This window comes from Pezoporus occidentalis, unplaced genomic scaffold (assembly GCF_034315485.1).
Source record: "Pezoporus occidentalis ecotype Australia unplaced genomic scaffold, CSIRO_AGI_Poc_V1 ctg193, whole genome shotgun sequence".
Taxonomy (NCBI): domain Eukaryota; kingdom Metazoa; phylum Chordata; class Aves; order Psittaciformes; family Psittacidae; genus Pezoporus; species Pezoporus occidentalis.
Window position 1 is genome coordinate 576,705 of NW_026913782.1, and position 17,233 is coordinate 593,937.

General features: G+C 38.1%; 1 protein-coding gene across 8 annotated transcripts in view; it reads right to left on the reverse strand.

Annotated features, from left to right (window-relative positions):
- ULK4 (unc-51 like kinase 4) overlaps nucleotides 1–17,233 on the reverse strand; it is a 198,949-nt gene that overhangs the window by 51,132 nt on the left and 130,584 nt on the right. For 5 of the 8 annotated variants that reach the window (XM_062617176.1, XM_062617178.1, XM_062617175.1 and 2 more), the window contains 2 exons: nucleotides 13,996–14,094; nucleotides 5,934–6,119 (listed from right to left, as the gene is read on the reverse strand). In XM_062617176.1, coding sequence (XP_062473160.1) covers nucleotides 5,934–6,119; nucleotides 13,996–14,094 — 285 coding nt within the window. Of the gene's footprint in view, nucleotides 1–5,933; nucleotides 6,120–13,995; nucleotides 14,095–17,233 lie in introns of those variants that run through there. The other 3 variants (XM_062617177.1, XM_062617181.1, XR_009964477.1) reach the window with 3 other exon arrangements.

Consider the following 17,233-nt stretch of genomic DNA (forward strand, 5'->3'; position numbering starts at 1 on the left):
TTCCTGTTATTCCAGAAAAAGTGCTTTTTGGAAAAGCCCTGTTATCCTTAATAACAAATAATTATAAACTAAATAATCGTTATTTTAAGACCTGGTTTTGCTCCTAGAATGTCTGACAACAAATTGGAATGCAAGTCAGTTTCGACTATTAAATAAAAATCACACTTTCATTGCCTAAATGCCTTCCTTCTTACCGCTACTGAAAACACTTTACTGAGCTTAAAAAAAAGATCTCCATCAGGGTTTGATGGTGAAAGAACAATAACTCATTTCCATAAGAATTTGGTAGAGCCTGTATGACATCACAAGGTGAACCCAAAGTTCAAAATCCAGCTTGAATGAGATGCAAAACCAAAACAGGGATTACTCAGGTAAGTTAATATTAGCTCAATTCTCTGTTCAGTATAGATACACTACAACAGACATCAAACAGCCTGTGCTGCAGAACTATGCCTCCTAAGTGCTGAATTTCCTTACATTACACTATGTATCTAGTCTAACTATCACTCTATTTAAATCACTGTTTAAATTGTTAGAGTAGCTGTGATGAGGATGCATTCATCTTCTGAGTAATTTGAGCTAGTTTTTCTTAACTCTTCACTGTAAAGTCAATATACGGCTGCTTCACCAGTGGCAATGGCCTGCCATAGCAATTCTGACTCAAAAATATCCTGTTCATGATCTACATAATATATCTTCACACCAACTAGTTTTTGCTTCTTGGAGGGGATCTTAAAGTTGTTTGTGTCTAATGAAAAACCCCATCCTACCCAAGGACATTGTCCTATTAGACTGCAGCCAACAGAAGATGGTCTATAAAGGAGGGATGCGGGTTTGGTTAGAGCTTGAAAACATGAGATTAACACTAATGAGGGATAGAAATTATTCACATAAGAGTCATCTGGATTTAAAAAAAAAAGTATAATTTAGGAAAAATACATATAACAACCTGGGCATTTATAGTGAGCATACCTATAATGTCAGCAATCCATGAGTCAATACCGTATTCACAAGTATCTCTGTCATAAAATTACTCCTCAGAGCAACAGAATATTATGGATTACTTTCATAAGCAAGGAAATTAATTAAAAGGCACACCGAAAGACTGAGATTAGAGAAAGAAGTTTTTCTCCAGCTAACTGAGTTTATCTGAGTGCTCTGATCTCTCCACAGGAGATAGGCCAACAGGTTCCTGCAGCTTTGTAAGACTGGGAAGGCAGACTCCACAGGGAATTGCCACACAAGCACCGCCTTGTGGCACTGAATCCTCAGAGCTGAAGCCATTAAAGGGATGCTATCTGAAAATCCCTTGGCATTTTGCTTCACCCTCTTTGAGGGAAGCTCCCTGTAGATGTACTTACGGGAATCTCTTGAGAAGCAAATCTCCAGCAAGAAGCTGGACTTAGAGAGGGACTGCAGGACTGCAACCCTAAAGCAAATGTTTGTGCTACTTGGGCTGTATCGCTCTTCAAGCTCTAAATATCTCCTCAAGCTCTAAATATCATCTTTCCTTATAATGCATGATCAGTGAATAATATAAGAAGGACCTAATCTGGGAATTACCACAATAAAATATCTACATATATTTTAATATACAAACACACAGCTGTCAATTCAAGAGATATGAACTCGGCATATCTCTGTATAAAACTCAGGATGCTATAATTGATAATCTACATAACAAAAATACTTAGGGACACAAGACTTTAGACATAGTGACCCAGGCTTTAATCGGTTGGAAACCAGGTAATAAATCCACCTGCAGGTACACAATGATGCCATTGCTGTGGCCCAGACTAGCAGGGAAAGTAAATTAATGTTCAATAGTCCTACAGTGAATTAAATGAAAGTTATGGACTTCTGCCACAACTCAAGTATTGTCATTCTAGTCTTAACACTTTTAATATGCAGCCTAATGTGATTTGAGAAATCTTTATATGTAGCCCCACGGGATATGTGACGCCCAGATGACATCCTAAATGTCTTAGCTGCTCACAAACAAAGGATGAACAACTTTTTGACAGTTATGATATGCAAAACAGTGAAAATGAGGTTCTAGAAACACAATCAGAATTCTAAAAAGAGTGATTTAGGTAAAATTCAAATATCCTTTCTGACAAATACTTTGGGTAAAAGAGAACAGAAGTTCATTCTCAGTGAGTGGAGAACTGCCTGTTAAAGCCTGTTGCATACTCATGTTTGCCAGAAATCTAATAAGATGGCATAAAAAAATGAATATTCCCCTGTTTTGAAAGCTGAGATGTTTTATTTGTGAGCACCCAGCTGTAATTCCACAGTGATTATGCGTCCAGTGGTCAGACGTTGGCTAGCTCTGTAAAAATTATGGTGATAATCACCCGCCTTTACATTTCACACTAGATAATAAAGAGAGATGTCAGGTAGATCTTTTCCCTGTGGGAAAAAGAGAAATCAAAAAACTTCTCAGTAAAGCAAGTGAAAAGTGAACTATTTGCTTCCCAAATGAAAATTTCTTCTACTTCCCAAGGAAATACATTACTCTAGATGATTCTTCTGGACTGTGGGAAGATGCTCTGTATCTTCACCAGAAGAGAAGAAGTGAAAAGAATTGATTCCTACAAAGTGTGGAAGGAGAGGCTTCCAGAACCAGAAAATGAGACAGGATCACTCTCCTGACATCACTGACCGGTTACACAAACGCTAAAGAAGATGAAGAATATCTCAACAGCAGTATTGTCTAATCCAAGATGAAGCACCAGAATGAGTTATTAAAAGAGCTGAAGGGAAAAACAACAACAAAACCCTAAACCCCCCCATAACAATGTTTCTTTGATTCAACAGTTTTATTCCATTTCTGTCCATTATATTAATGCCAGTGAGAGTACATTCCTGAAAAAGACTGCTTAATGTGGGCTTGACAGAGCCAAAAGCTTTGAAAGCTGAGGTGACTACAAAAGGAAAAGACAGCCAATGTGGCCTTTTTAAAAGTTTTAAATGATTCTTACTTAAACAGTTACAAAAGCTCAAAGCATTTTTTTTCTGGCTTTTACTTCTAATGATTTATTTTCATAGAATCATAGAATGGTTTGGGTTGGAGAGGACCTTAAGATCATCCAGTTCCAACCCACCGCCATGTGCAGAGATGCCTCACACTAGACCATGTCACCCAAGCATCAGACCATGTCGCACAAGGCTCTGTCCAGCCTGGCCTTTTACAGCAAAATAAAGCTTGTACAAAGGGCTGTCCATGGTGACTCCATTAATAAGTCTGCACAAAGATACATTCCCCCCCCCTCCCTGGCCTATACCTTTATTTCCATTTAATAAATGAATACAACAGAATTGTAGGACAACAAATGGGCAAAGAAAGGGTTGCAAGAAGTTTACATTGCCCTGCAGACAATCTGCTGGTCAAAGTTGGCAGTGACCATTAAAAAAACCCCCACAAACTCAAAAAACCATCCAATTTTGTCCAAACCTCTCCCCCCAACACACACAGGAGGCAAAACTTACTGAATGAACACCATTAAACCAACACAAAGATACACGTTCCCACTTCATCAATATAAGGTCATCTTGTACATTAACAAATTCTATGACCTTACACTTGCTGTGAAGTGAAGACATCTGCCTGCATTGGCTCACTAGAGTCATATGAAACACAAATGGGGACAAATTAACTAGTCATATTGCTATGCCTTTTCCTTACTTCTGGAAATACATGCTATCAGCGCATTTACAGCATAAACATATTGAATTCTTTTTGTACATTCCTGCTTCACATAATACCTGTGCTTGTATCAATAAAGTTGCTGTAACCACAGACTGGAAAGATGCTCTTGTATGAGCACTGACTGGCAAGAATGGAAATTGATGCACTTAATGATCCCTCTATTAAAATATTGCTCAGATATTAAAAAAAGAACAACACTGCTCTAGGCAATAAAATTCAGCATGAACAGATGATGTGGGCTGAATCCTTCTTAAGTAGATATGATTCTATTTCAATGTCTTTTGTGATTATGACAGTTTTGACAAGATAATCATCTCCTACGAACAGGACTTTTTACATTTTAGAGAAATAATGTAAAATTTATTAAATAATCTGTCAATTATCTATGAACCCTGCTTTCAAAAGAAATCCTATGATCTCATTAAAATAATTACAGAAAATCTATGCCTGATCTTATTAATAAGAAGTACCAGTATCACTGGTATATAAAGGAGAGATCTAAAAGTAGAGGAATTTGCAAGATTCAAAAAGTGATAGCATAAATTTGTTCTCTTAAGGTAGCCAACAGAAGTTTCTGTATTAAGTATCCTGTTCTCTATGTCAACTACTGAACTATAGCCTTCAAAATGGGAGGAAAGATGTCTGTAGCTATACTTAAATTAAATGATCTAGAAATGTACACTGCAGCCTCATTTCTTTTTCCTTTCTTCACGTTTCGTTGCCTCTTTGCTCTTATTGCTCTTGGGGCAAAGCAAAAGCCAGTTCTACGCAGCACAGCAATTACACAGAAAGAGCACAGTTACAAGCTTCTCTTTAAAAAGCACAAAGCGTCTTTAAAAAAATCTTTGCCAGAATTCTCTTTTCAGGAAGAACATGAGAAAATAAAGGAGTGAAACCTGAGAGCTAAATAGTTGCTTCCTCTTAACTCCTGCTGCCACTGATTATGGCTTCACCCTAGTAGGTAGCACTTCGCTTTCAGAATTCAAGTGCCTTCTGCCTCTTACACTGGGGAAGTTACCCTCTTTTAATTGAAAACTCCTGCTCTTGGAGAGAAAAGGGTAAAGTAATCAAGCAACACAAGGTGACAATGCAGGCAAAGCTTCTCATCACAAGGCTTCAAGATAAAACCCACAGTACTATCTAAGAGAATGTTACAGATACAGAATGTTTTCTACCTAAGCTACTTGAAAGACACAATGCTACTGTCATGCCCCCATGTCAGAGCATAACAGAACTGAACGAAGAACATCACCACAGTAAGGCCTTGCATGACTCTGCTCACTGGCATTCTGCATCACAACCACTCCAGAAGTGGTCCCTATTGCTTGGTGACAATGAGGAGTCAACAGTCAACCCACAAACCTATTTCAAGCACAAAATGGTATTTTGTTTACCATGAAATCAAGCACAGTGTTTCTGAACAGCTATTTAATGCTTCCAGATCAGTTTTTTGAGAAAGCATTCAGGGAATTGTTCCAATACTTCACCAAGCTGAAGTACTAAACATATCTATAAATGGCAAGAGTTATTTAAATAGCTGAAAAGTTAACTGAAAGAGGAGAAATACTACAAGCATTTTGGAAAAGGTTTCAAGTGCAGAAGGCAATCTTCTCCAGAGAACTTAAATGAAATTTAAAGACATGAAATTTAAATTCACATAAATTATCACAGAATCATAGAATAGTTAGGGTTGGAAAGGACCTTAAGATCATCCAGTTCCAACCCCCTGCCATGGGCAGGGACACCTCACACTAAACCATCTCACCCAAGGCCCGGTCCAACTTGGCCTTGAACACTGCCAGGGATGGAGCATTCACAACCTCCCTGGGCAACCCATTCCAGTGCCTCACCACCCTTACAGTAAAGAATTTCCTCCTTATATCCAATCTAAACTTCCCCTGTTTAAGTTTTAACCCGTTACCCCTTGTCCTATCACTACAGTCCCCAATGAAGAGTCCCTCCCCAGCATCCTTACAGACCCCCTTCAGATATTGGAAGCCTGCTCTGAGGTCTCCATGCAGCTTCTCTCCTCCAGGCTGAACAGCCCCAACTTCCTCAGCCTGTCTTCATAGTTTTTTTCTTTTCACTTTTTTTTGTTTCTTTTCAAAACTGATTTAAAATTTTTTTTTTTAATAATTTGAAAGCACAAAGCAGCACCCAAAATTATCCAATTCTACAAAAGAAACAGGTGGAATTTTAAAGTCTTTAAAAGATGACTCACCAGTCTCTTCACAATTCTCAACAAAAGCTTCAGTTGTCGAGCATCTTTTCTGGACTTCAGTACTTCAGCAAAGCTGTCCATGTTTTCTGGAGACATGCTCTCCTGACTGTTCCCTCCATAGAGCTGAACCAGCAATGATAAGCACTGTGAGGCGCTCGCAAATATTTCAGTATCTTCACTGGGAAGCTAAAAATGAACAAACAAAAATCAAAACCCAATTCCAGAAAAACTGCGCATCACTGGGGTTTGGGAGAGTATTGACATTTGCATTGTGCTAGGAAAGAATCATTTCTAGTTGACTGACTCAAAATCCCATTACACTCAGCTTAATAAAGTGAGGGAATTGTAATATATCTGTTCTTAAGCAGCACTATAACAATGTCTCCACTATGATTCTATCAAATCTAACTCAAGAGACATAAAAGCACTGAAAACATTGCTCCCAACTCTTAGCTTTGCCTTAAATAGAAGTGGTAATAGCAGAAGGCATTACAGCCATGATGTCTCATCTTCTACATAATGCACACCATGAAACTTCATTTAATTATTTCTAAACCAAGGCTATGGCTTCTGGTTGAGGTAGAGTACAGGCTCTCTGGCTATTTAATGGATTTTAAATAGTCACATTAGGAGGTATACTTTTCAGGTTTTAAATACTTTCTTGAATTCCAGCTTTTCTGCATTCCTTTGAAGAGCAGACACAGGAGCAGGCTCTTGCAATGGGATGGAAAAACTCTTTCCTAGGAAGCAAAGTTGTGGAAAAGATTTGAGGGCATGGCTAATAATCACCTTTAAATGAGCTTCTGATAGTATGACACTGCTATCAAAATGCTTTATACCCTTCTTGAAAGTACAACCAGGAAATAACAAGTAGAGATACTCTATTATGCCTGTATTTGGCACTGTTGGAATGACAACAAGAACGCAACACCTAGTTTTAGCACAGTTCACAAAAGCTAGTGAAATAAATCACAGAGGTTTCTTGGGAACAGGCAGAGGATGACAGATTGGAAAACAACAGTAAAGAACTGAAGGAATTCAGTGTCTATAGCTTATCAAAGGGAGGGTTAAAGGGCATTTGATCATACTCTCTCAGTTATATGTAAGAAAAAGCAGGCTGAGGATAGGCTCATTCCTTTACCTGAAAAAGGACTGGTATGAGACGATAGCTCAACTGCTTTAGATAAAGAGTAGAAGGAAGTTAATACTTTGATTTCTTTTATTCTTTCTTTAATCAGAGTCCTTAAGTGCTGACACAACTTCCTTAGACAGATTCTCCATCACAGCCAATGTATATACCACAAAAAAATAACAAACCCTTTTACTAAAATGTGGATTTGATTTCAGAAACCCCTGGGTCTTGTGTCATATATGATCCTAGACTGATTACAACTGCTTTTTCTCACCTTACAACCTATGAACTGAACAAAATACAGCAGTGGCCATCGTAACTGATAAGGTACAGAAGTGTAAAAGCTCCTCATGGCTCCTATTCGGGTTTTGTATTCCAGAAGTGCTGTTTATGAACAAAGCAGCTAGATTACAGTTAACTGACTATCCCTACTGACAATAAAAGGAAACCATTTCTGCAGTCTGCCCAACCCCTTATAAAATACGCACAATCACTACAATAATGTTACTTATTTAACCTGCAGTAGGAACTTCCCAAGTTTTCTTCATTTTAAGGAAAACCCATACAGTTACTTTAAAGCTCTCTATGCATGTATCAGACATACAGTCCTCAAATATTCAAGCAGCAATTCCCCACAGATCTGCATGCAAATAGAATCCTGTTTTCCATTAGCTTCCCAGAGCTGACTGTTTAAACCAGCCTGAACTGAGATGTAAGCTCTGCATACATAGCCCCGAGACATATCACATCCTATTTGACCTAATGCTATGCAAGTGACAGGACCACAGCAGCTATTTCTTCCCCAGTTTTGCTGTATGTTTTCTCTTCATTCCAATCTAAAGGCCACCTATTTGATAGTTGATATTTGACATCAGAATTATCTAACAACATCATCGACATAAATAGAAAGGCTTAAAAGGAGGAAAAGCTACAAATAGGAACAAGCTTTACAGATCTATTTATATATTCAATCCTTATCAAGTAAAAAAAAAAAATCCACTGGTGGCTTTAAGCTGACTTGTATTTCCTTCACTCAAAAACTGCTATTAGATAAAGGAAGTTAAACTACTTTAACATATCTCTCATGCCTTGTAACAGCAGCACTCCAGCTTACAGTTTGCTACTAGCTCAGCATAGACAGGTATGTCAACCTCTCTCTGAAGAAAAAATCACAGTCCAAGGAGGACTTTTCAGATTTGTTTGTGTCTAATCAAAAATAGAACATAAAAACCAGAGAACATTTGGATAGATCTGTCCTTGCCCTGGCATGGCAATGGAGGCTGGTTCCCTCGGCTCCATAAGCACAAAATCCTATGTGCAATCAGTAATCACGACAGCCATACCCAGAAGTGAGACTGTTCCCAACGTCTTCTTTCCTAGCTATTCATTAAGTATCTGAAGAGGGGAAAGGTCTCTGTCGAGGACTGCCCCTACAACAACCTTCTGTGAAGAAATACGTAACGTACCATGCCTTTGGCAGTTCTTCCTAACACCAGGAGGGTACATGATTTTCAAATGAGCAATTCCAGCCTGTCAGCATTATGCCCAAGGTAGGCTGTCTTCAGCAGGAATCCCCTGTTAGCCTGACAGCAGAACATTCTGCCCTAGATGATGAGAGGTTGGGCTTGGGCTTTCTTATCTCCTCCTGGCAAGCCTGACCTTTCACTACTGTTGCTGCTGTTCTTTGCCCCCCAACAAAAGAAAGGAAGACCCTGAAATTCTCCATCCAATATGTCATGGCATCGGATAGGCTCACTCTTCACAGGATGTCAAGCTTTCAGTGACCATTCTCCAAACCTAGCCACCAGTATCATTCCAGGGCTCACAGGACTTGCTAGTCAGGACATCATCCTATTCAATTCAAGGGCCTTCATCCCCTGTTGTACTTCAGGCTCTTCTGCTCCTCTGCTTCACCAGAGTCCCTTTGAGCTTCAGTGCTATCTAGAGTTAGGGGAATAAGTTGCTGGCATCCTGGAAAACTGCAGGGTAAAACAGTAACAGCATAGGTCCTGGATGAAGAGGAAAAGAGGTTGGGAATAGGAAAGACCATATTTAGTCTGGACAGGATGAGAATCATTGGTCTATGGCCTAACCCATCAATAATTAAGGTGGAAGAGCAATGTCCCTATTTAAATATGCCCACATCAGCACTTTTCTCTATAACTCTCCCCATTTTGCTGTTTCACTACTGACAAGTAGTGATTTAGATGTCAAAAGCTGTAAGTTGGCAGCCTGAATTTTAACACTGACTGGCAGTCAATGTTCGTACGGGTTATAAAGAGCAGGGGATCTGAAGAAAATTATTGGTGTGCAAAAAAGCAATGACTGAAAACGGAATACCTGTAAATACAGAAAACCAAGGAATAAAAACTCAGCTTTCGAGAAATAGTATCTCCTGTCTAATAAGAACAGTGAAGCTAGAATCATGTAGCTAGACAATGAATACAGACAGATAGTTCACCTCTTAATCAGCTGGAACAGTGTTCTGATCATTTTCTAATCATAATAACTCCATTTGATATAAAGAAGTATATTTTAAGTCTTAGAAATGCGTTTATAGCAGAACATAACAGCAGCTACTTAAGTTTTTGTTCTTTCAGAGGAAGCGAAACCCATGAAAAACTAGAGCTCTAAGTGCTTAAGAAAATACTGCCCCTTAATATTTCATAATTACATGAAAAAAGAAGTCTTGTGGCCTTTGATACCTTTTTGCTTTATCAGTCTTACAGGGGATTATGGATTCAGCCCTTCAGCAAAGTAGAAACGTTAGTACTCTTTCTCCTTGCAGCTGTTAATATTCGGAGCTAGTGTATAGCTTGAAGAACATCCAGTCCCTCAAAATAAATTGCTGAACAGCTAAAGGCAGCATTTTTGCCATGCTCTACCTCAGAACTGTAGATTTATTTTACATTTCAACAGTTTAAACTAATGCCTCATGACAAGGTTTTTGTGCAATGGAGACTGTGGATTCCTTAACTTTTACAGCCATGTTATAACTCCCTGTCAACAGGCTCATAACAAATTCTCTCTTCTTTTCTACACAGAACCTGCTCTGTGCATTTTAAGGTTAACGTGCTGAAAAGCAGGGAGTTTCTTGTTACTAGACATCGGTATTTCTGTAGTCTTGTTGTCAAAAATGCCTTCATTTTGACCAGAGTTGCAGTGTGTTCATGAATTGCAAACCACTGCAAGAAATGTGTGATCATTTGAGCTGAAGGGGCAGTTTTCACAGCGCTGGAGTTGTTACAGCATCTAATTTTAAAGCCACAATGAAACTGGCTGGATTACCCGGAGGGGACACTATTCAGTGCATTAATGAGGTTATCCACACAGAGAGTTTATTACGAGAAGAGGTAGATGTTCATTAGATCAGTAGTGTGATTACAGAATGTGCTGTAAAGGAAGCACCACTGGGAACTACAAGGAAAATGATTTTGCGAACATTAAACAAAATGTAAAAGCAAAACATCATTATTAAATCTGCTCACTTTACTATGCTATCATTAGAAATACGTATGCACAGTTTAAAATTAAAAAAAATATTATAGATTAGGGCAAAATTGGGAAATTATGGAATATATTTTGAAAAACAATGTATTTCCAGTTCATTATAATTGAGTTTAATTGCTGAGAAACTAAGTCCCCATTCTGAAATGCTGTGACAATATCCTGTTATTTCCTTCGGTGCCTTTTGGGGTGTTTTTGGTTGGTTGGTTGGGGTTGTTTGATTTTTGTTTTTTTTTAAGGTAGCTCTGTAGAATTCTTCACATAAAATTCACGCATAACATTTCAAATACAAGAACAGCCATACATAATGCAATATAGGAAATAAATAGATGCCTTTCCACTCTGGCCACAGAACTGTTTGCATTCCTAAGAAATGTGAAATCGAAGCCTACAGTGTTATCATTCTTCTGCAGTCATTTTCATTAGTCACTGACAAACGCCTTCACACGCTCTGAAACCAGAGTCAGGGCACAGCCTTAGAACCAGGGCAACAGAGAGACAGAAAGGACCTAGAAGAGATTATCTCATGCATCCATGTGCAATGAGGCTCCGTATTTGCCCTCTTCATGTCTGCACATGATTAACTGGCCTTTCAACAGTAATATACAGAGCACAGGATGGAACTGCAGCTATTACTAATGCTACCACAATGAAGAAGCCTGCCACCAGAAGACAGGAAAAGTTCTCTCCCAGCAGCCCTGTAGGCTCAGAAAAGACTGGAAGAGCTACATGTAGGATCTAAATCTAGGATCCATAGAGAAATGAAACTCCTTTTTATAGGTAACTGTGAAGTTTCTGAAAGTTTTTGAAAATCCACACTGAAGTGATTTAAAAACTAAGCAAATATTACTATTTTTTTTTCTTTCAGGGTAACAGTACATCAAAAAGAAGGTATTTGGTATCTTCTGTAATTGCTGCAAGTTCCAGTATAATAACCCATTCAGATTTATTTCCAAGCTGAGCAAAGTTACACACAAAAAGCCAAGTGTAATTAACTTTAAAACACAAAGCTGCCAAGCAAAAGCCTAAATGCTCGATTTATTTTCCTCTTATTGATCATCATTTCAGGGAGACTGATCATGGGGTTACATATTGAATTCTCTGTATTTGCAGTGTTTTCTCCAGGACAGAACTTTCAATTATTTCTTCTTTTGCATTCTGTAATACTCTGAAGTTGCATTTACATGCAATCTAGGTTTCCTAGGCTTACTTTGCTAGGTCTTAACGATAGACTAAATCACGGTTACAGAGGGGAAAAACTGATTCTATGGTTTTGACATATTCAAGTTTTACGCATAGTGATTTTTGAGGGATTTTTAAGAGAGATATACAAAACTTGAGAACATTAATGGACAAGTAACGGGGCATGGAGCAATCACCTACTTGATGGATATACAAATTGACGAGGGAAAGCAGAGAAAAGGATTTTAGCAAACCAGAGAAAAGGATTTTAACTCAGTACCTTAAAGTGATGGTTGGTTCAGAATTTAAGGCTTCGAGTACCTCCAGAAAATAAAGTTCACAAAGAACTAAATGCCTCAATAAAGTGCTACGTAACCACACAGCTCAATGAATACAGCCAACTACTGCTAGCAGCTAGAGAGAACATAAGCCTGGGTAGACCTGAGTCTTTTTCAGGGGTAGGGAGTATATACATCTTGCGAGACCCACTAGGCTTCACAAAGAAGCTAGTCCTATTTGAGGAGATTAGAGCATAAAACGTTTTAAACAAGTGGATCCTAAATGTCAAAATTATTATTCAATTGTTCAAACTCTTCCAGCCTTAACAGGAAATGTTTAATATAGCAATGGGTAAAGGATATAAAACTTAACAAACCTAACTGAAATAACTTTCACTTACCTAATCAAGCACACATAAAGAACATGTATTACAAGAGGAAATCCCTTAATTTTACAAAATCCTTAGCAAAAAAAAAAAAATAATCAAAAAACCATTCAAAACCACCCCCCCCCCCCCAAAACAGCACCATCAATGGTTTTTCCTCTTAAACTTAGCAGATTTTAAATAAGCATTTTAAACACACCAGAAATACAGAACAAAGTAAAACCTAGTGGCAATTTGCAGTCATGCTTCTCAAATAGAAGGGCAAGTGAGGACCTAATCAGTACACGCTAACTATACAATTATCCTATCCTTTAATTAAAAACTTATAAAAGACTTCCAGGTGGTTTAGGCTGAGGAAATCTTGGCCTCTAATTTTCTGTTGAGACTTAATGGAATTTAAATTTATGGCTAGTTTCACTTTAAAAGAACATTTGCATCACTTCATGTCTTGCTATTTATCATATATAATGATTAAAAAATTAACAGAAAATAAAAGAATTTATAAAGATGATATATTATATAGTGAAAATTCAGTCACTTTGTTTTAGGTCATTCAGTGAACATTTCCAAAAAGCCTTTGTCAATAGCTGGTTAAAACAAATCCATCAAAGGAGAACTTAGCAACATGCATAATGCCAAAAATTAATAAAAAAGGATTCACATTCTTCCCCAAAATAGAACATGACAGACAGAGCTAAAGACAGTAAAAAGGGCACAGTATTTATATTATAATACGTCTGAAAACCTATATTTAAATGAAAAACAACAACAAAAAAATTGAGTCTGGAAGAGAACACAGTGAATCTGAAATGCCTCTAAGCAACATAACCTGGTAAGGATAGTGTGATATTCCACAGGGAAGTTCTCACATACCATTTTATTGGCTTTATGTTGCATAAAAGGCTGAGACAGCCTCTAAAACCCCTGTCCAGCTCAAGGATTCCCCTACTACAAGCTATTACACACAGAGCTAATACAAATCTCTGGCACAGTATGATGGAGGTTGAGCTGATGGGATGCATCAGGGCCCCAGTACAGCACTCTGTGGAGATTTCAAGGCAGTGCTGTGAAATCTGGTAAACCCTGGAAAAGTCTGACTTTAAACAGACTTCAAAGATGTTCACAGACCACCAGGGGCCATTCCTACTTGTAAATCCCCCAGGATCATGTTAAAATAAAACTAAACCCTTGAGAAAAACTCCAAAGGCTCAACCCCAAAATAATATTAAAAGGCATTACTCACTGCAATCAAGTTTAAGTTCCCTGACTTTTCTAATGGTAGAAGTCCTTGCTTTCCCTATGCAGCGATCACTAGTCCGTTCTAAAGGACTAAAATCTGACTATACATATGTATCCAAACTGAAAATCTGCATCCTGCACCTCATTCCACATTTATGCTTGGGACAGACTTACTCTGATGTCACTGTGACCTCTGACTTCTTAAAAATTGTTAAGAGTCTAGGTGGGAGCTTACAAGCAATGAAAACTTAGCAGACACAGTTCAAGGATGTTGAATTCGGTTGAGTAATTCCAACTTCAGCAACATTCCAAAGGCTCACAAACAAGCAAATCCTCACCAGTTGAATAAGCAGGCTAATTAGGTCCGTCAGGGGTTTATTGATAAGCAGAAGCTCTTCAGCAGCCTGTGTGTCCCCTCCTGTGCCAGATTTCTGTGCCTTAATAAGGTGAGAAAAGAATAAAAAGCAACCTTGGTGACTGTTGCGTTACAAGGAACAAATTAGGTCCATTAGGTGGCCAAACTCTGAACAGAAGTTTGAAGCAGGCTTATAAACTCTTTTCTAGTTAAGTACTCCTAGGCTCCCAAGGAACAGTTAATGCCCCCTGTGTCTGTAACAAGCCCAAAGCAAAAGGGAGTCATGCTGTCATGCCCATCCTGCATAGGCTGAATATACTGGCCTCCATGACACTTCTTCAGCAAGATGCTATAAACCGCATATGCAAAAGATATCTCTAAAGCCATAAATGTTTTATGCATTTGTACTCCCTTCAACAGACCATGCCTATTTTAAAACTGAAGTTTGATTGGGTTTTTTTCCTTTATCAAGAGGAATTTTAAGTTCAATCAAGAAAATCAAGGTGACTGAAAAGTCAGGATTCTCAGCAACAATGTCCAATTTTGCCCTTCTGACTCACTTTGTGTATCCTGAAATGTTCATCATATAATATAACAATTAAAGTTATTTTTGAAATAGGAAGAAGAAAACCTTCAAGTGACCCAAACCTGTGCTAAGATCTGTTACTACTTGTAATGCTGGCCACTGTCATCTCCCCTCATCAAAACACACTGCCATCCTAGGCAGTGCTATTTATGACCCACCCCAGCTCCAGGACACCAGAAAGGTCTGCTTGAAAGATTTTCCCTTTAACTTAATTATGCTGCACCAGCTTTGGACCATGACCCTGTACAGTTGAGCTGCTAGAGGAAAATGGACACATTTTATCTAAAGAACACATTTAAAAATCATTTCAGATTGTGTTTCATTTGAAGCTCAATCCTAAAACCACCATCCAAGTATGGACTTTCATTTATTAAGCAAACACAGAAGCAAGTCCCCTGGACAGGAGACACTACTGCTGAGGCTCCACTGTTGAGACTGATGAGTTGAAAGGATAATGCCTTTCTTCTGGAAAGAATTTAGAAATAAAACAGATCTGGAAAGCTGTTTCTCCAGGTAATATGACACATTGTGGTGAGTCTCAATGAGGGATATACAGATGACCTGGAATGCTGAAGTATAAGAAAGGCAGGAGGACACAGCATAGAGAGGGTAAAACAAAATGAAGTGTCTATATTAATCAAGAAAGGGAAATAAGTCACCTTCACTTCAGCAAAATTTACAATAGCTTTTCTGGTTAGTGCTTGGATGAGAAAACAGGTAACTGTTGGACTTTATGATCTTAATGGTCTTTTCCAACCCAGTTGATTCTATTATTCTATGACTACTTTCTTTAACTTCTATATATTTAGTGACCACAGAAAGCAAACTCTTGAATGAAGCTGGATACAGCTGTCAGCACCATTCATCATAAAGTATTGAAATGCAAAGGAACAGTGGTGCCATGTTTTGCCTATGCAGCTGGATAAGTTAATCACTTTACATATAAAAAACCTAAATAAAAAGCATTTAAGTGGAGATAGTACCATCTGTAGAAGCCAGCTAAAGCCTCAAAAATTGATAATAGGAGAAAATTTGATTCTCTTTTTCAAGTTCAGTTTTAGAAGGTATCTTATTCAGAAGATCCCTATAAAAACAGTCCAAGACTATTTGTTATCACTACAGTGATGCATTTAGTGGCCCATGGACAGTGAAATATTATGTAGATGCATTGTAAATAGTCACCAACTAATGGCCATCTTTCAGTAAGGCATGTGTAATGATTGTCAAGACAAGTATGCCAAGGCAAGTAAATTCACTGTAAAACTAGTTTTATAGGGGCACAGGAGAGAGCTGTGCTTTAAAACTCAGTTTTCCAGCCTCTTGTTCCCGTTGGCTTTCCGGAGCAAAGCAGATCACTTTGGCTAGAGCTGGACAAAAGTGGAGCTGGAGTCTAGCACATCAATCAACTGAGGTATTCAGGCAAAGCCAGAACAGAATTTGGCTTTGAATGTACAGATTTAGCTTTGTATCTAAATAAAAATAATCAAATTCACTACTACTACTAATCCATGGGCAAGATCCTCTTTCCTCATATGTTTCTTCACCACTGTTGCATGGAAACTAAGTATAGAATTTAGCCCTCTGTGATTACATGGAGTGATGCCAACAACATGACAATCAGCAATTAGCCTACAGAATTTGATTTATAAAGTGATTCTTAGATAAGAAACCCATTACAGAACCTGCTAACAGCAGACTCAGAAAAGACACGGTATCATACCATCAGATCTAAATTAAATCTCTTCCAAAAAAAATTAAGGAAACCCCATCTCTCAGGACTATAACATCACTGATTACATAAATCTGTGTAGGAAATAAAGCAAGGGCTCAATTTTCTATACCCACTTCATACATTAAATCTTCTTATAAAACCCCCCCGAAAAATAACCAACCCTTGGAGAAGGGCTATGTCAGATTGAAGAAGCCGTGTCCTGAATGTACAACTTGGCTACAATCTTTTGAATCTCTGTCCTTCAGATATATTGGACCTAAAAGGCTTCTCTATTCTTCAGTGGTTAATCCCAAGAACATCAAAAAACTGGCACGAAGAGTATGTGGTGTTGTTTGCAGCCTAAATAGAGAAATTGCTTCCACTTGACTAACTTCAAAATTTGGCAGGTATTTTAAAACCAAAGCAAATATTGCTAGCTTAACATCATGTCTAAAAAAAGATGAAAGCTTTTTCTTGTTTTGTTCTTGAGAGAGTTACGTGCAAGTTCTTTGAATAGTATCTTTTTGTGCTTCATTTCTAAGGAGGAGGAGGTCTTCATTGGAAGAGGAAGTCCCATCAATGCCATAATTTGCAGCGGTTCAAACAAAAACTTGGAAGAGAAATTGAGCAGCATGAGATGAAATACTTTTGTCAGTGCATAGGCAAGAGTTTCAGATGCTCTTCAAGTACAGTATCACATGTGATTTATAATAAGATTTATGGAGTAATCTTTTAAAATGAATGGAAGAAAAATGCTTTGAACTATCATCAAGCAAATGTTGAATTACAGAAACAAAACAGTCAGCTAGGATCTGTGTTTCCAGTACACAATGAGGCTAATACAGATATTCTAGCCAGGTAACTACACGAAACAGTGACATGAAGTTGAAAAATACATGCTTTTCTCCTTCCACCACACTAAAA